Source organism: Mugil cephalus, chromosome 22, assembly GCF_022458985.1.
Source record: "Mugil cephalus isolate CIBA_MC_2020 chromosome 22, CIBA_Mcephalus_1.1, whole genome shotgun sequence".
NCBI classification, from domain to species: Eukaryota; Metazoa; Chordata; class Actinopteri; order Mugiliformes; family Mugilidae; genus Mugil; species Mugil cephalus.
The window spans coordinates 10,479,708-10,503,681 of record NC_061791.1 but is presented as its reverse complement, the minus strand read 5'-3'; the positions used below and the strand labels follow the sequence as shown (position 1 = coordinate 10,503,681).

At 41.2% G+C, this 23,974-nt stretch overlaps 1 protein-coding gene across 2 annotated transcripts in view; it reads right to left on the bottom strand.

The window, feature by feature from the left end:
• Window positions 1-21,905, bottom strand: part of LOC125000415 (gamma-secretase activating protein) — a 35,729-nt gene extending 13,824 nt beyond the window's left edge. Inside the window, exons 1-27 of one of the 2 annotated variants that reach the window (XM_047575963.1) lie at window positions 21,796-21,888; window positions 21,541-21,715; window positions 20,617-20,687; window positions 19,770-19,826; window positions 19,610-19,679; window positions 19,438-19,485; window positions 19,228-19,316; window positions 19,062-19,131; window positions 17,212-17,261; window positions 16,785-16,895; window positions 16,643-16,699; window positions 16,493-16,539; window positions 16,286-16,371; window positions 16,158-16,160; window positions 14,919-14,996; window positions 14,738-14,827; window positions 14,455-14,547; window positions 14,147-14,315; window positions 13,586-13,676; window positions 11,122-11,191; window positions 10,453-10,532; window positions 10,233-10,313; window positions 9,837-9,959; window positions 9,614-9,669; window positions 8,174-8,205; window positions 5,667-5,728; window positions 3,897-3,992 (exon numbers count right to left, since the gene is read on the bottom strand). In XM_047575963.1, coding sequence (XP_047431919.1) covers window positions 3,897-3,992; window positions 5,667-5,728; window positions 8,174-8,205; window positions 9,614-9,669; window positions 9,837-9,959; window positions 10,233-10,313; window positions 10,453-10,532; window positions 11,122-11,191; window positions 13,586-13,676; window positions 14,147-14,315; window positions 14,455-14,547; window positions 14,738-14,827; window positions 14,919-14,996; window positions 16,158-16,160; window positions 16,286-16,371; window positions 16,493-16,539; window positions 16,643-16,699; window positions 16,785-16,895; window positions 17,212-17,261; window positions 19,062-19,131; window positions 19,228-19,316; window positions 19,438-19,485; window positions 19,610-19,679; window positions 19,770-19,826; window positions 20,617-20,687; window positions 21,541-21,628 — 1,968 coding nt within the window. In that variant the 5' untranslated portion in view covers window positions 21,629-21,715; window positions 21,796-21,888. Of the gene's footprint in view, window positions 1-3,896; window positions 3,993-5,666; window positions 5,729-8,173; window positions 8,206-9,613; window positions 9,670-9,836; window positions 9,960-10,232; window positions 10,314-10,452; window positions 10,533-11,121; window positions 11,192-13,585; window positions 13,677-14,146; window positions 14,316-14,454; window positions 14,548-14,737; window positions 14,828-14,918; window positions 14,997-16,157; window positions 16,161-16,285; window positions 16,372-16,492; window positions 16,540-16,642; window positions 16,700-16,784; window positions 16,896-17,211; window positions 17,262-19,061; window positions 19,132-19,227; window positions 19,317-19,437; window positions 19,486-19,609; window positions 19,680-19,769; window positions 19,827-20,616; window positions 20,688-21,540 lie in introns of both variants that reach the window. The other variant, XM_047575965.1, reaches the window with a different exon arrangement.
• Window positions 21,906-23,974: the final 2,069 nt, after the last annotated feature.

Genomic DNA, 23,974 nt, shown 5'->3' with positions numbered 1-23,974 from the left:
GGAACCGTGAGTCAACACACGCTCGCTATCATTTCGACACTCGCTTGCTGGATCTTTCGAACGCCGCCCCGATCCTGCCTTCTGTTGATGAAACACGCACGCTTCTTCTTTCCACAGATGACCCCTCTCTCTCATCTCCTGCGCAATAACAGGAAGATGATCTGCCTCGTGCACATCCTGTGCACCAGCAGCAAACCCTCCACCAGCCCCTGCAAATCAGCCATATCCTCCTGTGACCTTGGGGTGGGAATTTCAGTCAGCTTCACTTATGTAACAGAGAAAACCAAAAATATTACAAGTGTTGAGGACAAGCATAATACGACCCTCTCCCTTTTTTGGCCCTCCACAATTTGCACTTTAAATCAATGATCAGTGAAGTCATTACTAATCCTGATGGGGGTGGAGGCATGTTCAAAATACTAAAACAAAGGGTTTTTAAACTTTAAGTATTTTTTATTTTTACATACATATTATATTATATATTAGGAAATGGGTGCCCAGAAAAATCCAAGGCATAACAGTCATCTTTCAGCCAGAGAGGATAGACAGAACAATGTTCAATGTCAATATCCAAAAAGCATTTAAAAGAAAAAAAAAAGCATCTGGACCTTTTCAGAAGAATTTCTCCAATTATCCGAGCAGCTTCTTCAGTTCTGTTCTTCGGCTCGTTCTGAAAAACCTTTTTGAAAATTCAATGACCCGGATGACTGAGAACCTTCACAGTTCAGTGACAATGTCGTGCGGTCTACATTATCTGGCTGAAACATGCCTGCAGTTACCATTTACTGCCACATGCGCCGCCATAAACAACACGTTGTCCAGATGGCCACTTGAAAAGCTTTTAATATTACATAAAAGAGTTTATATTTTCTCCACTGATTACTTCATTTCCTGTTATATGAAATTATATATTTTTATATGTTTTATGTTTTAGGTGTTTAACTTATTGTTAAAACATGTACATTTTCATTTTACATACACTGCCAAAACGTTTTAGAACTGCATGCAGTATCCTCTGATATAGTTGGTCAGGGTTTCATCCTGCAGCAAGATGATAGCCCAAAACTTTGGTCCAAGCTATACCAGAACTACTGTGCAGTATATTTACATATTCACTTTTGCATTTTTTCTACTTTTGGCAACACAGATTAGGAAAACAATTCTCAACATGTGCTGTTCTCTAGCATATGACTGTCACGCTGGCCTGTTGCTGGGATAAACCGAATGTTTGGTGCATTTTAAGATTTACTCTCTAAAACATTCACATTCATTGTTTCACACAAGGTGTTGACCTCGTCAGCAAAATGAATTATTCACTTCTGTCTTTCCCGACTGGTATCCCCACGCTGATGTAATCAAGAAAAACGCATAAATGTGTTTTTTCTGCAGGAAAACGGTCCAACAAAAGGCGAACAAGTGAATTGAAGACACAGTAATCCCTGTGTGGATCTAATAGAATAAAATCCAGCAATCAGCAATTTGTCTTAATGAGACTTGGCCTGACAACAAACTGGATTTACTCAGAGTCGGTCTCCTGCTAATAAATAATTTAATAACCTTGGGTATACAGCAACTTTTCTGGTGAATAAATAAATTCACTTGGTTTAATTCATTTTAATTTGTATCCCTGCTTATTAGTTATTCAACAGGTTGTTTTTCTCAGCTTTTGTCGTGTTATGAAAAAGAATGTTTCTCAGTTTTTCTTTTGCAACACGGGCAGGAAATAAATAACTATGACTTTAATGTAGCATGGAGCAGGAATCTATCATAACACAAGTTCCCTGGCTCTTAAAAGCAGTAATCTATTTTCACCCCCCCCTCCCTCAACTTCTCCCCTGTGTCAACGCAACCATTAGTCTCAATAAGCACCAACGAGTGCGGGAGATGTTCTTTATTTGTAGAAGGGAAGTCAGCCTTCTTTGAAGGAGCACCACCCTGAGTTTTTAAAGGATGAGTCAGCTTGATGTGGGAGCACATCACTCAGCCAGTGAGTTGACTTGACTGATCTTTAAGTAAAACGTCCCTTAAGGCGCTTTCTCGTCGGTCCTCGCATGAGCATATATTAAAAAGTCTTTTTCACTTCCCCGCAGACGAATAAATTTAATAACCGCCCTGTTTGTCTGATTCCTGGCAATGTCAAAGGAATTACCGACGCGCCTGTTTCCATTAGTTTCAATTTGAGACTGAAGACGCAGGGTACAACCCGTGAGCCGTCAACTGATCCATCTGCTCTTCCTTACGTCCTGCTTTCTATTCAATTCCAGCCTTACCCTTGGCCTGATTTAATACTGTTGTGTTGATGTGTGCTGTACGTCTGTTTTCAGCGGAGGGATTTACCTCTCAGGAATGCTAAAAAATTGATGTTATACAACCAAGATCCTCTATAGGATGAACTCAAACAGAGAATGGATAATGTTTATCCTCTGCACAAGTGGTATTGCTCATTAGGAGGAAATTTAGTCTGCGTTCTCATTAGTAACAGTCACATGGGAATGGCTCCACAGTACATTGTGGAAAATTAGTTTTCTAATGGCAAGTGAGAGGAGAAGATTGATATTAAGTGACTGTTAAAGGGATACTTCACTTTCTTTGAAGGGGGACTGAACTGGTTTATGCCATTATGCCAAGGCATTATGATGCTTTTTTCAGAGCTAGCTTTGCATTGAGAAAAATCCTCATATGTCTTGCAGGGTAAAATTACTGATTTTGTGAATGGAGTCTGTTGGCGATTAAACTGCTTCAATTCCCAACCAAAAAAGAGCTATAGAGGATACGTTTAATTGCTAAGATTAAAGGTTTTGCTGCCGACTGCGTCCACAACAGTTCATTGCTCGCCTCCCCGAACTGTCGTCTTCCCAACCACCATCTAACGTAGGAAACGCACTGAGTAGGTAAGAAACTCATACGACCCCACATCAAAGAAACCGAGCTATCCCTCTGAATATAAAGCTACTCGGGGGCTGATCAGCTTACATTGATACAGACTGGAAACAACCAGGGAGGCTCTGTCAAAAGTCAACAAAACATACCTGACAATTATATATAAAAAAAAAAAAGTCACATATCTGCATCTTTTACAGGACTTCTGCCTTTTGTTGTGTCTTGTTTGAATCAAACGCACTGACGCAGAAACTACTGACTGAAACTAAAATATACATTAAGAGTGGAACCCAGAAAGAGAATGTGGAAATGCTTTTGTCAGCACTTGCAGACTTTCACTCTGGCTGCACAGAGCTGCATCCCTAAAATAGGACAGGCTGTGAGGCACACAGCCTGAGAGGCAAAACCCAGGGTGGAAAAAGTCACTGACCGCTACATCATTACTTTTTAAGTGGAGTGTCTGTGTCGAACATTCATATCCTGTATTAGACACAACACGCGGCACAGCTCATATTATCGCAAATCAACAGGTGTCAGTGATGTGCAAAGGAACACAGCTGCAGCAGACGCCCTATTCTTCTATTTTGGAGCCTAGTGGCTGCCATTACCCACTTAGCGGATACACAAACCTGAAAGAGAGTGTTTGATGGGTTTACGTCTAAACCAGAGAGAGGGGGGAGAGAGACGATGTTTGCTTTAGAGTGGGGCCGAAAAAAGGGAACCGGCGGGCTTCCAGCAACATCTCCTAAGTGTCAAACCATTTAGTCAAAGTGGAGAACTCGCTGCTTCCTCCGAGTGAGCGATCCTCGCTGTGAGTCACTTAACCTTCCCGGGAAAGAAGAGTAAGGGCAAACATTAAACAACTTCAAGAGTGCTCTGCATCTTAAAAAAAAAAAAAAAAAAGAAAGAGAAAGAGAGAGAGAGAGAGAAAAGGAAATGGGACCGGGGAGATGTGCAGACCTCTCTCATTGTCTGCGACCAGCACACACAAACACACAAAAACACAGTGTACCAACCAGTTTGGCCACGTAGTTGACAACCAGCGAGTCGATCTTCTTCTTCCCCAGTCGAGGCAGGTGTCTGTTGAGGTGATCTCGGAGCTTGTCAACTGTCTGCAGAATATACACAGTCATATGCATTTATATATATATATATATATACATAGTGTGCAGTTGACTTGGAGTGAAAGTTTTAAGCATACAGTTGCAGCACACTCAGCAGGGTCAAACTGAGTCCAAGGAAAATTGATTGAGGAGGGGAGAGGAGATCTAGGTGCAGATTTCATTGATGGGTGTTGAGCACAGACTGTGAGCAAAGATCACAAACAAGGGACAGAGCAGGGGAGAAGGAAAGGGTTGAACAGAGGCGTGAATGGGAAAGACACGACTGTGACAACTGTGTCGTTCTAAGAATAGCCGAGGGACTCCCAGCGTCTCCACTGAACTCCATTAAACCGAGGCTATCTGCTCTTTAGAAACTGTGCTGAGCACAGGAGAAACCGGAGGATATGAAATTGTCCATCAAACAGTGAACGGTAAGAAAAAAAAAAGGAAAAAAAAAGCCGGACAGGAAGGACCTCAAGATGCCCTTTTTTTTTTTTTTTTTAAAGCGTCGACTCATCTGAAGCGTAACAGGGGCTTCGGCTTAATGGATGACTATAGAGGGAAATAATCGGTTGTCAGCATTTCACTACAGATTTTTTTAGTGGTCTATACATCAAGTCAGGTTAGAGGGGAAAAAAACATCCACCTACAGGAGCTGTGAAGCCATAATGTATCAACAATCCGGGGACGCTCAACTGTATTTTACAACGAAATGCTTTATCATTCGGACAACAAAAAGCACGTCAGCGTTGACGTCGCACCTAAAAAGCTGCTCATAAGCAATCGAGGCTGCGGCCGCGTTTCTTTATTTCCTGCTCCTGCTCCTTGGCTTTGAGTGACGGGACGTCGCCGGGAAGCTGAAGGGCTTTTGAAATATGCATGTTTTGTCACGACAAACTGAACGAGCGTTCCTTTAAATAAATGATTCGCTCGAAGGGCAGCATGTCGTCGGTGGTGCTTTTCAAGGTTTTCCACATTCGTTTGAGCAAAACTCAATACCCCAAAAAAAATGAAGACTGTCATTTTCACACATTGTTTTTCGACTGTACATCGTTCACAGAATGCTTTGAAACTGGATTTTAGGGATTTTGCTAGGTGAGTCGTGCGCACGTCAGAATCAAAGTTGTCAGTGTCAAGTTGCTGCGTTCGGACACGAGATGGAAGCACCGTGTCAAATAACTGGACTGTTCAGATAGGTGGGGAGCTCACAGCTCTGCACGGATAGTTTCAGTGTCTGGTTTGATTTCTCCAAGTGCAGAGAATTCAAATGATAATACTACTTACACCAATCAGGCATAACATTACGACCACCTTCCTAAAAGTTGTGATCCATCAGAGAATGGACATGGACCTTCTGAGGGTCTCCTGTGGCGCCTGGTAACACGATGTTGTGAGTGGGGGGCTTTGGGTCCTATATATGGGTTGAGGGGAGGGGGCATAAAGGGGATCATAATGTTGTGGCTGATTGTTGTATATGGATTTACTATCGCTACCGTGGACCAAGATCTTTGCACATTTTGTTTTTCTAAATATTAAGAATTTCGTTTCCTAAAATATAATTTCATCCCGTAGCATCAAGAAGTTTTTTTTCAATGCGATCTAAAGGCCCAGAGGCTCTCACTCCAACAAACACATTTTCGATCGCTCAGTGTATGTTTGTGTGCGTCGCAGGCGTTAACTCACCAGGCCTATGAGTGCCCTCTGTTGATGATCCTCCTCCTGGAAAAGCGGCACCGGCTTCTTATCTGGAAGAGACCAGGCAATAGTGAGAGTGGCCACATAAAACAGGCGTTTGAAGAAAGCTTTGATGCTGCAGCTACGCTCGAGCGAACACCGCAGGTAGCCTCAGGTGTGTCGGCGCAGTTACATCATTGAGCGGACCATCAGAAGAAATGGAAGAGACCAAAAACTCTTGACTAGTTTATTGCTTTAATAAAAAGAACACGACTCGATTTTAAGATATTATTGGATTCTACTGGTATGTTTTCCTTTTAAAAAATACATCCCAAGCCTTTTGGGTTATGAGGCTGTAACCCTGCTGTGATGTGTGTGTGTGTGTGTGTGGGAGAAAATGTGTAAGGGCGCTGCAGTTGTTTTATGTCAGTCACACAAAAGTGGGCCACGGTTCGGCTTTTAGATGAATTATTACGCACTTGCATACGCAAACCGTCTTTTGATCACTGATACACAAGAAGCTGGCGGTTTGATGTTACGGTACAGCATGCTGCAGATTTAAATAGCACTCTCGTGGAGAAACTAAACTTGCAGACTGCGCTGCGAGAATGCCCGTCAAAGTACTCAACCCGCTAGAAAAGAGCATAATTAGTGATGCTCTTATTCACAGTGAGCAGTTTCGGTGTCTTAGATAACAGACACGAAGCCACAAATCGACTCGCTGGCTCTTTACATGTATTTATAAATGTGGTTTCACACACCGACGGAATTAATCATCATCTGTTCTGATAATTCTTTCATTTATCGGTTCTCTCTTTTCATTTAAATAGAGTTGACACTGCTGGGTAGCTATAGAGATTTTCTTTCTGCTATTTTTATAGCCGCCTTAGTGGACCGAATAATTAAAGCTACAGTGCGAGACTTTTCAATATAAAAGCGCTCAAGCCCTCGCCAAATGAGCACACGCAGAGGTAATTAAGCCAATCTGTATCAGGTAAATCCCTCAGTTTTTTGCATTTAAAAAATGCTCAAAATAAATGATCTATAGCCAGGGCTACACCAGATATCTACACTTTGAGCCAGTCTAGTCATTGCACACAACAGAAGCGTTGTGCTAAACGTCTAAACCTGTTAGCTGACATGCTAGCTGTTTATTAGTGGATCTGTGGGGCACAGCTGTGAGCTAAGTGATGGTTAGTCAATCATTATTTTAGTTTAATGTGTTAGAAAGCTAACTTTTACAATGATGATGTCAAGATAATAACACTATTTATTGTCATTTTACTGTATTATTAATATTCGGGGCTCAAGAAAATTTACGTGGCGATCCCTCCAATAGCTGCTGGACCAAAAGCATGAAGAGTCTAGCAGAAACATCAATAGCATGATTGAGATACTATTTCGTAGCTCATCCTGAGAGGAAGACAGCCAGGGAATGAAGGAGATATGTATAGAGTTATGCACTGACGCCATGCCCCCGAGTGGCAAAAACATGGTGAAATGTATCAGGAAATACAGTGAGACCTGGAAAAATGTGGATTATCAGATCAAATAAAGGACAATTGGACTCGGCAAAGATCCATATGAACTAGTAGGTGGATTAGCCTCAGTTTTAGTTAGTTTAAGTTAGTTTTAGGTCATTTCATTATGATAAATGTAGCTAAATAAAAGATGCTAATGCTAAGAGCTTTACTGAGAAGAAACGTTAGCCATACAATACTGTAGCAGACGTTAAAAGGATGATGAGGAGTTTTATTATGTAATGGTGAAACTGAAATAGTTACCATCGGCTCTAACTACGCCAAAACAACAACATGGGCAGCCCTCCAGAACGCAACTGAAGAAAAGTGAACCACAACATCATGTTTCGGTGTCTGGATTCCAGTTGTTTCTTAGTAACGCAGCGATCCATTTACTTCTCGTTTCTTTGGCAGTCACAGATATCTGTCCAAATATATCTCAGACTGCTTTCCAAATCTGTTGGTACACTCAATCGCACAGCAGCTCTTCACCTTTTTTTTAATTAATTTTATTTTTAAAGCCTATAATTCAAACTAATGCGGCTAATCTCCATGCTCATCTCTCACTTTTTGCCACTCACTGGCCGCAACCACGGATACGCCCGCTAGCCGTGACGCCACGTGCATGCCCTCTCACAGAGAGGCGATCACCAAACTCCTGACTGTTATGTGACTGCAGCATTATTCACGTCCTCTCTTCACGTTCCATATCCTTGCACCATAATTCCTCCCTCTTCTACCTTTCTTCTCCACTCCCTCCTTCCCCTCTTTCCACCGCTCCAAGATAAATTAGTGTGGTGGTTTTGTTCAGCCAAATTCTCCAGTGGGCATGAAGAGTGCACACACACACACAAACACACTCAGTTATATTATGAGCCAAGGTTTTTGTTATTTATTACAGTCACACTTCATGCACTGTGTACCTGTGTGTGTGTTTTTGTGTTTGTGCGAGTGGCATCTCTGGATTAATGTTTGCGGGTGTGCGTGCGGCCTTACCGAGACACCAGGTGTCCACCATTGATAGAACTCTACAAAATAAGAAGAACAGCATTGTGTGAAAACAGTCCCTCATTATAATAACAGTTTAGTGTAATACTACAAAATTATAGATTAAAACCAGAAAGGCAAAAGGATCGCAGGCAGGTTCTGGAGTTTGGCCTGAAGGAAGAGAAGGTAATTACGAACCGAAAGGATGTTGATTTGATCCCTGGCACACAGAGTTGTTTTAAATTTAGAGCAGTGGTTCATAAAGATATGGAGTTATTTGTCTGTCCTAGAGTCACTTGAGTCCATTGAGGCTAATGATCACGCTTTTAATGTACACTACCAGCCAAAAGTTTGGACACACTGGACTGAATGAGAGGGTGGGTCCAAACTTTTGACTGGTAGTGTGTTTTAATTACAGCAGTGGATATTTTCTATGCATAGAATAAGCTCCTGCGTGCAATTACTTTTAATTTTTTTCACGAAAAGGGTGAAAATCAAAAGTGAAAGATCATACGTACAGAAAGAGCAAAGCATTCCCAGATGTTAGAGAGCTCCAGTAACAGAGAAGTGACATTTACATGGTGATCAGACGGAGAACAGACGTTTTTTCGTTCTTTGAAGTCTGTGTTTTCTGATTCACGGAAAACTGAACTGCTGCCGTCTACATTGCTGTTCATTATTTATATCCATACAGCCTCACAAAGAGTGCGGAAAGGCATTTATATATCAAGGTTCACAAGAGTTCATGGAAATTATAAAATGAAATTTCCTACTGTACTGTAGGAGTTTTTTAGTATCTGCCAGGGACATGACGCCTCTGTTGGCTGTAAAACATCTAAAAATGTACATAAGGTCCGTGATGACACTGAACTGTGCAGTAGCTGTCAGGAATAAAGAAGATAGAAGGGAGCATAGTTCCAGCTGCAAAGGCTTAGTACAGTATGAGCTACTTGTCATAATTTATATGATTTATAGCATAGGTCTTCAACAAGGGGGGCCACGACCCCTAGAGGATCTGTGGAGGTACTGCAAGTGGGTTGCAAATTTTTTGGTTGATAAGACATTTTATATATACATTTTTTTATTATTATTACCAGTTCAGAATCGGTTTAGCTTTCAATAATTACAATTGGTGTAGCAATTTTGATGCTCCTGTCGGTTTAAACAGTCCAGACGTTTCCTATCTAGAGTTTTAACAACCAATCGCTCAAAGAAAACAGGACATAGTGCTAAAAATCCACCCTTCTTTTCCCCTTTATCAAGACGGAAGCGGTGGTGCGGCAGACCTTTTGGGTTTTAAATCTTTGACCTTAAAGTAGAGAAAGTCTTTTTTGCAAACACTGGCACGCAGTGCAGAGGTGCGGTCATGCCTTCCTCTTTCTTCCGGTTTCAGGGCTGTGAGACCTGCAGCACATTTCTTTACAAAGCTCCAGCGGGAGGCAGACCTACTTCTTTGTGTTCTCCTCGATGTGATTCATTTGGCTGGAGGGCCTCCGCTCGGACTTCTGAAAGAAGGGACAACGTCACGGGATGAAAATAGGCTCCCACACGTACATCAGCTAGCACGTTAGCAGCAGCCAGTTCAACTTGAAATATAGAAATGACTATTCGGCTGGGGATTTACATTAATTAACACACTTGAGAGGTTTTCATTAGAGCTTTAATCACACACCAGTTTCTCCCAGTCGGCCCGTATGTGCGACGTTCTGAATCTGGGGTTGGGAACGGCATCCAGATATTTTGTCCTCTCTGTGTTCCACTGCAGCTCTGACCAGAAACCCTCGAGACTCCTGGCCTGCGCTCGGATATACACGAAAATAAACAGCAACGCCACAGTGACAGAGCAAGGACATTGCTGCGAAGCAAACGGGGGAATAATTGTGCCTGAAATGCGCATGAGCCGACGTAAAATCGCACTGCTTTACATATAATCAGTCATTTCTGCTGACACTGTGTACATATGCGCCTTCTGTGTGTGTGACGCTTCTGATTTATGAACTTCCTGTTCTGGAAATAAAATTGCAGTAGCCTTTTTCAGAATAACTTATGGTCACTTATATTGCCTTACCCTTCCTTTGAAGACGGGTTCAATGTGTAGCTCAGTAGTACAAAATACACCAGGGACCTGCAGCAAACAGTCTGGGACTTCCTGGAAAGCAGAGCAAAGTCTGTATAGTAGGTTCTTGCAGAGTCCCCTACCTCTGCATATCAATACATAAACAGAGTTGCCCGTTTGCTTTTCCATGTCTTAATGCATGTGCAAATATATGCAGAGGTGCGAGCGGTACCTTCTTTTCGAATACAGAGGAGTAAGGCAGGACTTTATCCAAGCTGAGAGACTTCTCATAGCCTATTCTGTACAAGGAGGCTGTGTGTGAGAGAGAGAGACAGACAGACAGTCAGAGACGGCACAGACAGCTTTTAAATGTGGAATTTTTCATCCTCTAGACAAATCAATTGAGCAGCTTAAAGTAGTCATTTTGGCCCCAATAATAATCCAGATTTATGCTCCACTATCTAATGCAATCACCTTCTCCCTGCATGGGTGATGTGTTTGTTTATTTATTTATTTATTTATTTTATATGAAATTAACATCAGGGACAGCTCCTGGTATTTACTTTAACAGAATGGCACACAGACACGCCAGGACACACTAGATGTGTTTGGTTTCGGCTACCGTGTTTGCACAGTTCAGCGCGAGCTGCGAGCCTCCAAGGTCTCAAAATAACAAATCTTATTTTCTAACTCTACAGAAGACCTGTGTGGGTTGCCTGGCACAAGGCTGCAAAGAAAGATTTAAGGGCCAAACAGAGCTGATGAAAGAATTCAGCTTTGTGTAGACAAGATGTAAGCAGTCTAGCAACCACGGACAAAAGGAGACATGGAAAGGCAAGAGAGACTCTAAAAAGAAGAGGGAGTGATACTCAGGGGACTCGTGTCCCCATGCTTCACTGACCTAAAATGAACTCCTGGATCTGATCAAAGGATTCGAAGGTGCTCACGTTGCCACAGAGCCACGCAATAATCTGGAGGCATAATAGAAAAACACAGATAGGGAGTCAGTGTTAGGCTACGGCTTTACTGAATGTTCACGCTTTACACTTCCTTAGACTGAGGACAATCCAGTGTGTCTACAACTTTAGGTTATCTTCTATCATTTAAAGCATAGGTCTACAACAGGGGGTCCGCGTCCCATAGAGGGTCCGCGGAGGGTTGCAAAATCTTTTGTTGATTAGACATTTTTATATATATATATATATTTTATAACTTTCCTCCACAAATTTAAATTTCTTTAAAGACCCATTAACGTGAATCCAACATATTCTAGTAAAGTGATAAGGAATAGGAACAGAAATCATTAACATGCGCTAATGCAGCACATGATTTGAACAGGACAGCAAAATTAATTAGAGACATTACTAACTTGATTCAGAAATCACACATTCAATCAACATTTAAATGAATCGATCTAAATGTAATTGAAGTCCATCACTTCTATTTCTGAAAGCTGTGATTGCTTGAACAGTTGCCCAAGTTCATTGTACAGAAGAAAATTTGTCTGGGTCTGTCTGTCTGTCTTATAATGTTGTTAAATGTCAGCAATGACTGGCTGGTGGTTATCAAATGTAACTCGGTTCTATGAATACCTGTATCCACTAAGCATCCAAGAAAGGTTTGTAATGCTTCAAATGAATAAAACAAAACTTGGTGTTCAGAGGCAGGATTACGAAAAGTCTGTTGCCTACTGAGAAAACTAACAACAACTCTGAAGGTTGATGGTAAATATTGGTAGACACCAAAGAGAACAGCAGACATAAGTAACCCTAACCCACGCTGGGCCAAAGTTACAGTTTAGTCATTTATAAGCTGCTTGGCTGTGTCTCACTAGCATCTAACACCATATTTCATACCTCTGAGTCACTGAATCAAGCTAAGTGAGGCTAGGTGTTTTTATCGTTATCATGCAGACCGCATATTAATCCCTGGCGACACAACAGAACTAGAAAAATCATTCAGCTTTAAATGCTTGGAACAAAAAAAGATGTAAGCACAACAAAGTCAGTAAAAACTAATTCTCAGAAAGAGAGCTTAGAGGCTAACTGTATTTAAAAAAAATGGCTAAATAATTGCTCCAATTATGTTTGGTTTATGAGTGAACATCAGCCTCAGGTGCGGCGTACATTAAGTGCTAATTAGCGTCTTCAGCGTGTTGGCATTGACACCGTCTGTGAGGTGTTGTTCGCTGGGTATTTTGTTTGGTACAGCAAGCTCTAGCTGCAGATAAGAAGTTTTGCAGCTCCCATGTATAACATTTGCATCAGAAAATATGAAAAATTATTGATGCCCTCAAAGATAGAGCCTCAGCCTCTGAATCTCGCTGCCACAGAGTGCACCAGACTGGAAACTCATTTTCTGCTGCCAATTTCTCTGCTTTTTTTTTTTTTTGAATAAATGTGTTTTTTTTTTTGCCACAAGTCAGTTTGGGGCTCAGAGTTATTAAACAATAACCATTACATGAGGTGGAAGGTAAAAAAAAAAAAAAAAAAGCCGTAGGAGGAGGACTTCATTTGCATATGATTCAAACTCCTCTACAAACTCCTTTAGGGAAAGAAATGTTAACAATCTCCTTTATTAAATCCACTACAGTGATGCAGCTGGCCCCATTAGCAGAGTCTACAAAGAATACTAAAGTTATGTGTGGTGTCTAACTCCCTAGTGCTGGCTTCTCTAATGAAGCTGGTGACTCATTTCACCTCTAAAGAAAGAATTTATTGTAATCTACGCGAGCAGCTGGAACATCTTAATTTAAGTGTCACACCGACAGAGACTGAGTCACAGTCGGCCCAAATAAAATATCCGTCCCTTTTTCTCCGTCTTTGTTGCGCTCTGTTTTGATTTCTGCCCCGCGTCTCCCCTCTCCTGTTTTACTACAGCATTGTGTCCCCTCTCCTTTCCTTCTCTGCCTTCTCCCATTCTTCACTCCCAACTCAAGGTTGACACCTAACGCATTCGGGCAGAAGTGCAGAAAGGGTGCCGCTCCCACCTCTGTCTGTTCATTTGTCTTACCCGTACATCCATTTTCCTTTTAGGACAGTGCCTGGCAGTGGCATTAACGCGTACTTTGTGCTAAAATAGCTGCAGACGCTTACAGATTTCCCACTTTTTTCGCTCCTTCCCTCGCTTTCTGCGCTCGCCATCCCCCAAGGACGGCCTATTGATCCTGTGACTTTGTTTCAAACCTGATAATAATCAAGAAATATGTGTCTCTTGAGTTTATGCTCCAATTAAAATAAGGATTTTATGTGATACTACATTGCTGTGGGCACAGATTATGCATTTATATGTGAAAAAAAAAAGAAATCCTACTGTCTTGGTAAATTTGCCTTAAAGGTCAATATTTATTCTGGGCACATCTGCACCTTCAGTTCCAGGTTTGGGTCATTTCCCATGTAAACCAGCAGGCAGTGGAGGGCAGCCAGGCGCTGAGGGTCAGTCTTACTGCTGGGACACCTTGAGCGGAGGAGACACACGACAAATTTACCCTTACAGGTGTATCCGAACACGGAGGCAGCCGGCCAACACTCCGGTCGCTATATTGTGATGTATGCGCTGCTTTAAAAAAGCAGGTCTAACTTTAAAAAAATAAATAAAAAATGAGTGCACCGAATGAAAAGCCGGCCAAGATGCAAACAGAGAAAAGCAGCCACTGCTGCATCTTTATCGAGCACGATGGCTCAATCCAAGGTGTCTGCTGGCAAAGAGTCAAGTTAAATTTATTTGAGAATCTCTCTGCAGGTGCACGCACACAAAAATAACTTTTCAGAAGGTGACGTTCCTTTTCCACCTGCCTGCCTCATGCCTACCTATTTTCCCCTTAAATTCCTCCTCTGCGTATATGCAAATATATATATATATATATACACACATCTAAATACACGCATATAGGCGCTTCATTTCCATGGAAAGTTTTTCACCCTCACCTAGAGCTCATGCCTGACTGCAGTATCTGCAGCAGGTAGGCTGGGCTCAGCTCGGCAGTGTGGATCCTGCCGCTGGCCAGATCCAGGAGACGAGCCCCCGGCTCTCCCTCTCCATGCAACACTGTGATGTTAGCTGACTGACACTGCAGGTCCAAGTTCCCTTCATGACCTTGAGGAGACAGGGGAAAAAAAACAATGGGTTATTATCACTGTCAAAACAAAAGCTCAGGCATGCATTTTAGCTGAAAATTAAGAAGGCAAACTGCTACACAGCCATCATGCAGCCTTGTTTTTTTTTTTTTTCTTACCAGAGAGGAAAAGGGAGTGACAGAGCATCTCATGCTGCCTGGTGTTGATGCAGTGGAGGAAAACACCCTGCAGATACACCACGATGTAGTAACCTACATGCAAAGGTAACACAACATCCCGATAGCGTACATGTTTATACAGATTACATCATATATATGCAACATATATGTATAAGAAGGACGGGAAGTACATGTCAAAACTACTTGAATTTAAATTTCTCTTTAAGGAATCTGTGTGTGCGTGTTGCAAAGTGATGCTTGCATTAGAGGCGTGTGCAATGACCTATGGAGATGAAGAGCGGGTGGAGCTGTGCGGCTTTCGGCGGCGGCTGCTCGTCACAGCCCAGAGACACCCTGAACTTCTTGCTGCAGTCTGCAGGAAATGAAGCGCTCAAGATGAAAACGTTGAAAAGTGGCGGCAACATATAGGGAGAGGAATTATGGGGCAGCACACACGCACACACCTTTGTGAACTAAAACCACGGTGTAGATCAGTTCCTGTTTGTCTTTCTGAGGCTGGCTGTAGCACACACACATGCTTCCTAAAAGAAAAACCACAGCACAGTTATTGATTACACAGCGGGTGATAGTGCATCCGTGACAATAGTCACAAATAATCAATGAGAAATCATTAACATGCACTAATGCAGCACATGATTTGAACAGGACAGCAAAATTAATTAGAGGGATTATGTACTTGATTCAGAAACCACACATTCAATCAACATTTAAATGAATCATTCTAAATGTAATTGAAGTCCATCACTTCTATTTCTGAAAGCTGTGATTCCTTGAACAGTGGCCCAAGTTCATTGTACGGGAGAAAATTTGTCTTGGTCTGTTTGTCTGTCTTATAAAGGTGTTAAATGTCAGCAATGACTGGCTGGTGGTTATCAAATGTAACTCGGTTCTATGAATACCTGTATCTACTAAGCGTCCAAGAAAGGTTTCTAATGCTTCAAATGAATAAAACAAAACTTCAGAGGCAGGATTATGGTCTAAAAAACAAAAAAGAAAAACATCGATTTTCTCTGCGTGGCGTTAAAAGATGGATGTGTATGTAAGTTACATGCACACGTTGATAGCAGCGTTTAATTACTCTCACTGCACAGAGAAATACTTTGACTATATGCACTGAATACAAAGCACAAGCGTGGTAAATACCAGAGAGAAATGTTTTTACACTTTTCTCAGTATGAAAACAAGGCTTTATATTCAGCAGCAGTTTTCTGGCCCAATTAAGGTTACTGGATGGAGGTCAGTCCTGCATAAGAAAGCAAATTCTGATTGATTTATATGTTGCTGGAGGCAAACATTACGCTTGTATTCGCATTAAGCCCCCCAAAAAAAGTTTCGCAACTGTGCGGCTCATCTATATTGTATGCGAGGGTGCTATTGTTTCTGAAGGCTGTTAAAGCTTCTGTATTTCATCATGTAGCAAACAACAGACTGCACAGCACCTGAAAAGATAGCGGGAAAGTAGAATCAGCCAGAACAGAAAGCAAGTGATGACGGAAGCTGGCAGATCAAACTGCACAAATTAGTTTTTGAATTAACAGTGCCTTGACGTCCACTGACCAAATGTTTGATCACTGTTCTTTATAAGATGGCTTCAAAGTGATTGGTGTTAAAAAAAAAAAAAAAAATCAAAAACATTTAATTGCATCATTGCACACAGCAGATTATGTGTGACGGGGACTTACTTTCTTGTTTTCACAAAGAGAGATACAAAAAACAAAACAAAACAAATATTGCAAATTAGTGTTGAACACTGTGTGCGTGAAGGGATAGTTTTCATGCAAGGATGCGTGGATGAGCGTGAACGTGTTACCTATTCTGTTTGTGAATACTTGCATCCTAACGAGCTCCTGCTCCGGTTGTTCAGTGTGATAATGGTCAAAACCCAGATTCACAAACCTGTCGGTCAGACAACAAAATTAATAAAGTGTCTGAGTATTTGGGGACATTTGAACCTGAGAACCTGAACGTGCCTGTTGATGAAACACATTTTTATATTATACTGTTGTGGTTGCCTTACTTGACGGTGCGGAAGGGATTAGCAGGCAGCTCTAATTGAAGCTCCAACTGTTAGACGGAGAAACGAAGTGAGGCAATGATAAGTTATTGAAAAGTGAGAGCCTGAACGACAGAAAAACCTGTAGTTCATCACATTATAAGGACGACCTACCATAGTTTCACAGTGATGGTTTGGGTAGAACTGAACACATCGCAGCAGGAACTTCTCCTGCATTTATCAAAAGGAACACCGGATCTGTAGTCGCATTTCGATGAATAAATCATACTCAGATTCCTGTGTTTCTGTGTGTTACCTTGTGCGTCAGATAGTAGAACCTTTGTGTGTGTCCGTCCCATTGGACCCAACAGAAGTCCTCTACTATTCTTTCTGCTGTTCTGGACAAGCGTTCGGGATTTGCCATCACCTGGTTCACACATTTATATTCAGCTCTGCAGACAGGAATCTTAAAGAAAGGCTCCCACACACTATATAGTTTATGAATTGAGGATATTGCTGAAGGAATATGTTCTTTGGGTTATTCAAATAGATCCCAACTGTTTTACTTATTAATTACTAAGAAAAAAATATGTGCACTCTTGGAAAGAATTTATACCTCCACAAATCTGCACAGAATCTGAAAAACCCCTGCATGCAATTTAGGGCTAAGCCGAAGCACCTACTCACACAGGCTTCAGAGAAGAAGAAAAATAGCTTGCTGAAGTGAGGAATGTGTAACTTACCACTCTATAACCCTCCTGTCTGGTCAGCAGCACATGGTATAAATCCACATCTGAAACACAAAGAAGAAGAATTGCGCAACTGCAACCTTGTCCGGTGTAACGTTTCTCCGGGGAACATGTTTTTTTGTCGTACCTTCGAGGTTGATGGATTCTCATGAGATTTGCGAGATCATGCGACAATCCATCTTGCCAGACTTCTTAAGAGAAGCACTTGATCTACAGTGGTGCTCATGGCAACTATGGATGTGTTTTAGGTGTAGCGACAGACAAAACCGACATCAAAGGACTACCGGCAACAAAGGCCGAATGGTACGTCAACTTAAATGACCTGTCTGCACCACAAAAGTTATCAACTATAACTTCAGTCAACAGTCAGTTGGCATATACAGGCATATACATATACAATTGAATGCCCTCTTCAATTGCTTGTTAACACAAATAGCTTTTCAGCCAATCACATGGCTGCAATTCAATGCATTTAGGCATGTAGAGGTGATCAAGACAACTTGCTGAAGTTCAAACTGAGCATCAGAATGGGGGAAGAAAGGGGATTTAAATGACTTTGAACGTGGTATGGTTGTTGGTTCCAGATGGGCTGGAGTATTTCAGAAACTGATGATCTACTGGGATTTTCAAGCACAACCATGTCTAGGGTTTACAGAGAATGATCCGAAAAAGAGAAAACCTTGACCTTGCAGCAGAAGACCACACTGGCTGCCACTCCTGTCAGCTAAGAACAGGAAACTGAGACTACAGTTCACAGAGGCTCATCAAAATTTGACAATAGAAGATTGGAAAAATGTTGCCTGTCTGACGAGTCTCGATTTCAGCTGCGACATTCAGATGGCAGAGTCAGAAATTGGCGTAAACAACATGAAAGCATGGATCCATCCTGCCTTGTATCAACGGTTCAGGCTGCTGCTGGTGGTATAATGGTGTGGGGGATGTTTTCTTGCCACACTTTGGGCCCCTTAGTACAAACTGAGCATGGTTTAAATACTACATTTGGTATTGTTGCTGACCATGTCCATCCCTTTATGACCACAGTGTACCCATCCTCTGATGGCTACTTCCAGCAGGATAATGCACCATGTAACAAACCTCATATCATCTCAAACTGGTTTCTGGAACATGACAATGAGTTACTGTACTCCAATGGCCTCAACAGTCACCAGATCTCAATCCAATAGAGCACCTTTGGGATGTGGTGGAATCAGAGATTTGCATCATAGATGTTTCCAGCCAGGAAACTGTTGAAAGTATGCCACGAAGAATTAAGCTACATCTTGTTTGTGAAGCTGAGATAAGAAGAAGATGTAAAACAATCTTCTGGCACTCTGGTTCACATATGGTAAGCTGCCAATCAAGAGTGCTCTCTTTCAGCACCGCAAGTCAATATGCTGAATCATCTGAAAAGCCGCTGGCATTGGTTCGACTAGTGCCAACGGTGCGGGGTACACCACAAAAATTAGTGTCACAAATGCTCACTGACAACCTGACACTTGCAAATGGCCAAGCCGACTTTAAGTCAACATGCTTACATTTCATCGCTAGCTGCACTGCGTTGCTTCATATCTCCTCAGAGGACACACTGATGGTTTGAGCCCATGATAGAAAATGATGGGCCAAGTCCTTTTTTTTTTTTTTTAAAGCACCTGCTCTTTTCCAAGCACTTTTCAAGGACACCTTCGAAAATGGTTCCGTGTCACAAAACATCTGGTGCATCAGGACGCCGTTTTTCCTCTATAGAAATTTCAGATTATTTGCCATCGGTTTCGTTATTTATTTACTGGCAGATTAATATGTAATGGCCTAGAGAGACATACAAGCATAAGGGCGCAAAGACTTACATCCATCTTCAGTCAGCAGCAGCAGATGGCTCTCCAGCACTGATCTCCTGTCAGTTTCTTGATAGAGGAACTAGGAAAAAGCCACAGAGAAACCAAATGAGGTGACAAGACTTTTGGAAACCCTGAAATCCCAACCCAATAGCCAAAACAACACACAAATATATACCTGCACTTTGACTCTGCAGTCCACCGCCTTGAGGACTTTAGTGTTGTTGATTGGATATATCTCAATCAGGAGAGTTAGACACTTGGACACTATAAAGGAAGACAGTCAGAGTAACGATTAGAAAACAACAACAATACTTTAAGACACTGAAACCATGAATGTCACAGTCTGTAAATGAAACGGAAAGAAATATTTGTTGTTGGGTGTTACTTGGTCTGAAGTGGTCCTGCCCTTGGACATTTTGTGCCAAACTGATAGCTGAGGAGGAGAAGGAGGAGTTTTAAGATCATAAAGTCGTACAATACCACCGAACAGCCTTTTAAACTTGACTTCTCTGTGTCTTTTGCTTACGACTCATTATCTGTACATCACGCATGCTCACCTAACAGCGTCTCCTCCTTATTCAGGGAACAGCTGCTGATACACACCTGCTTGTCAAACGTGTACAGGAGCTGACGGGGAAAACACACACACACACGGGAATGAGTGTTAAGTCACTTGGGGGCTGAACATGCAGCACTGACGGAAAAGAGACACAATACCTTGTTCTTCTCAGTGTTGGGGTCATATTTCCCAATCCTGGTGGTACCTGTTGCTCCCTATCAGAATAGATCAGAATCCTCTGGTCAAGTCTTGTTTCATTACACCCATCAGCCCACTGAGATGGATAATCCTAATCTTCTCACAATGAGCTGATCCACTTTCCCACCGGCGTCTCACATCACATCAATATGTGCGTAAAGTCATGCTTGACCTCTTTATTAACTTAGCTGACCCTGCTGATTATCCCAACTCGATCTTCAAACCAGCTGTTCCCCACATTTTTCTGGGTTCACAAGATTTAAAATAAAAGGTTGTCCGCGATGAGACCCGAGGTGCAGCAAGGCATGCATAAAATTGCGCACCTCTCACTAAAAAAGAGATTATTTTCCCAGCGTGCAGACTGCACACCATCTTTAACCTCTTAAACCCGCGCACGCTTCGGAAGGTCCATCATTAAATATTTATGTGGTGCAGAGGAGAGCTGTGGTTCAACAAGCAGAATTTTATTTTATATTCAAGTAAAGAGCCCAAGGTTTCCCAAAAATACTGAATGTGTCAAGCTGAATTATGGAGAAATAAAAGGAATGCAGATTTGATAGTGCCCATTTCAAGATGAATGGTGGAGGCTTTAGAAAATGAGTCCTGGGATTTGAATATTTGGCTCACTATAGCTTCAATGAAGGACTTAGAGGAGCACATGCAAGATACTTTTCAATTGCAACACAACCGCACCGGCCAGAGCACTGGATTAGTGTGGATTAGGATAATCACATCCACTCACTTAATGAATATACATATTGTTGCATTAGCAACACTTAACATGCAGTGCCTTCGCTTTGGGCTTACTTTCCAAGAGTACAGGATGCCTCCATCTCTCTCAACGTTCAGGATGCGAGCGTCCACTGCTTCAGAGTATTCTGCAGAAGACATTATAAACAGTATCCATGAAAATAAATCTGTTTCAAATGTGTAATAATATATACAGCTCCATATATTTTACAGTATGTTTGCTATGAATTATTTATTATTATTATTATTATTATTATTATAGTTTTTTTCCTTTCTTTTTACATTTTGTTTTGTTTAATATCTTTAGGACATGCAAGAATGATTTAATTTCATTGCTGGCTTTATATTTAAAGATGGATGAACGCGTGAAGTTATCCAAAGGTGTCCAAGGGAGCAGTTTTGAAGCTCAATGGGGTGGCACCGGGCGTTGCCATCTTGGATCCGCTAACTAATACAAAAATAGGCAGAGGTGGCGTGAGTGGAGCAGACCTTGGCGGCTGATGCTAAGGTAGAAAGCTAGCCACCTGGGAGGTCATTTAAAATGAATTTAACTATCCATAACTTTATACTTTGATAGAATCCAAATTCTGCACAGTTGTTGTGAATGGGGAAAATTTGCCGTAAAGATAATACTATGATATTACACATTTTGAAATATGCACTGTGATAACACAAAGTTAATTTGAAAATGAAATACATCAACGAAAACTTCGTCAACATTTGTATTTGTTAAATATGGAATAGCTTATTAATAATGTCATATAAATGTCTGTGTAGTCCAACTTGAAGGCAACCTGTGCAATAGCACCATCTAGTGGACAAAATAACCGGACTTTATTATTCTCGTTACAAAAGCTGATTTAACAAACGGTCACCACCAATGGTCATCCACACCATAGCAACGCAAAACATCGCGATATTATGACATATCAAGTTTTTTGTTTTACTCCCACCAATAGTTAGAAGTCAAAAGAGCCTCACCTTCCACTCTGCAGACCGACGCCTCCTTCCTGAGAATATCAGACACCACATCTCTGTGCAGGTCAAACTTTGGCTTCAACTTCAGCATTACTGTCCCTCTGCGTTCAGCGCAACATACTCCATACGTAGAAGAAGAGGCAAACAGCACCTGGCAAACAGCTGGTGTCTCCTCAGGCTTGAAGTAAAAATCATGTGATCGAAACTCTTCCAACTTTGGTCACATGGCAGAGTGAAAGTCGTACAGCGCCTACTTACATGCCAGCTTTAGCTAATTCAATCCTTCCTCCAGAAACGTATTTTTTATTGACATGCGGAAATGTCACGCCGGCTGTCCCAAAGGTAGCTCCTCCCTCCTCCAGGATCACACAGTCGGGAAAGTCGCTGCCATAGGCCGAGGGAGGCGTCAGTCCGGCGGGTTGGAATGTCTCACCGCCCCGCTGCTCACTGGGGCGCCTCACAGTGTTGTGTCATGACATACTAACACACTTTTTGATTTTCCATTTGTCCATCAGGTCATAACACTACGGAAGCGCATTGCTGCCACGCTAGAGGAAAAATATAAATTGAATTATTAAAGTTGCCGCACCATAATGTGATACATAAGTTTTGGGTAATAACGTGATATCTTGCTTTTATAACATATTTGTGAATAAGTTGGTCTCAGAGTTGGATGAAAGCCCTGTTGTAAAAAATAAATAAATAAAATGATTTGGCATTTGTAAATGAAAACTAAGACACACACTTGCACATATTGACATATAATAAATACCATGACAAACCACGTCTCATTGATATATCCGATTTAGTGAATCCATTAGCTCATCTCATAGCAGGCTAACCCCTTGGTTGGAGCCATTGCTCCCCTAAAACTACACAAAACTTAAGTAATAGCAGGTGAAACTTATCACTTTATGACGTGAGACGATCCTACTCGGCGTGGCAGGAATGCTCATCCACAATACAGCAATTAAAAGACCATTTTCACTCAGTTATTACCGACACTTTTATTTCATGAATAAATAGGCAAGAACTAGTTTAGAGAATAATACACACTGGACTTTCTATTACTACAGTCTGTGTATTGAAAGTTAATGTAAACGAATTCTTCATTTATGGCATAATTTGCATGTTTAAGCAAATTTTCAGACATTTTGTGGAAGCTTTATGGTAATATCTGTTACCTAAAAGTGTTGAGCTTACACTGTATGGCGTTTTATCATGGATAAGGCACTGAAGGTCTTTCCTCCTCAAACTCTGAGTCTGCACTTCAGTATCACATTAATATACATTAAGTTTTCCAGTATTCAATACGTTTAAATTGTCAAGTTTTTTACAAGTAGGTTTGTTCGCATAGGTGTTCATATATTTTATATTTAACATTTTATTTCTGCAAACATGATGTTCTTTTTGTTTGTTTGTTTGTTTTCTTATTTGTGGAATTATAAAGAGAGAGATATCTGTGAAAAACTGTCGCACGCTTAACCACATAATGCATTATTCTCATGTTTAAAGTCCGGTGTATGTATCCCTTTGGGAAGTTCAATAGTGATAGCTATTTGGTTTGACTTGTGTTCACATGTAGCATCTCCAACTAATTAATACATCTGCAGTATTCTAGCATGAATAAAACAAGAGTGTCTCAAGATACAGAAACCAAAACTTGGTAATATAGTAGAGTTTTAACATTTTAAGAAAAAAAAATGTTAGATGAATTTCTCAGCAGTAAGTAAACATTTCATTTGATTAAATATTTTCCACACTTTGGATTTTTCAGTAAAGCAAAATACATGATCATAATCAAGAGAGATTTTTTTTAATTTTTTATTTTTAAACACATAACATGTCTGGAAGAGATCCTGCAACGCATGCAACTATAAAATAATAGTTGCATGACACTCTTTGGTGTCAGCTTCTCCAGTCTGAGGCTATTGTGTTTTTGTGTTTTCAAAATGATTGTAAATGGGATAGCCCGGCCGCTGGCCAGAGGGGAATAAAGAGTCATTTGAAAAAGGTCAAATTGGACTTCACGAATGAAAATGTCCCCCTTTGATATATTTGGAAACGAAAACAATTCTCACAGCTGCAATTTTCATACATGCCCTGACCCTGATATATATTTGAACGTTTTAGCGATCATTGCTGTAGGATTTGTGTTAGTTTCCAGGAGCTTCTCTGAGACCATCTCCTCAAAATGATGAAAAATGAATAACAGACTGAGGCACCAGCCCAAGCACAAACTTGATCTGAAAAGGAGGAAATGAAACCTAGAAAACCTTTCTTCCTTGTACGAAAACATAAAGAGGATGAATATAGAAGAAAGAACGAAAAGAAAAACAACATCCAAAACACCTAGTGGGCTAAAGCACACTCTCTGAAATCCAAAAACCTGAAGTAGGAGACAGCCAAACGGAAAACTAACATACCAAAATACTTT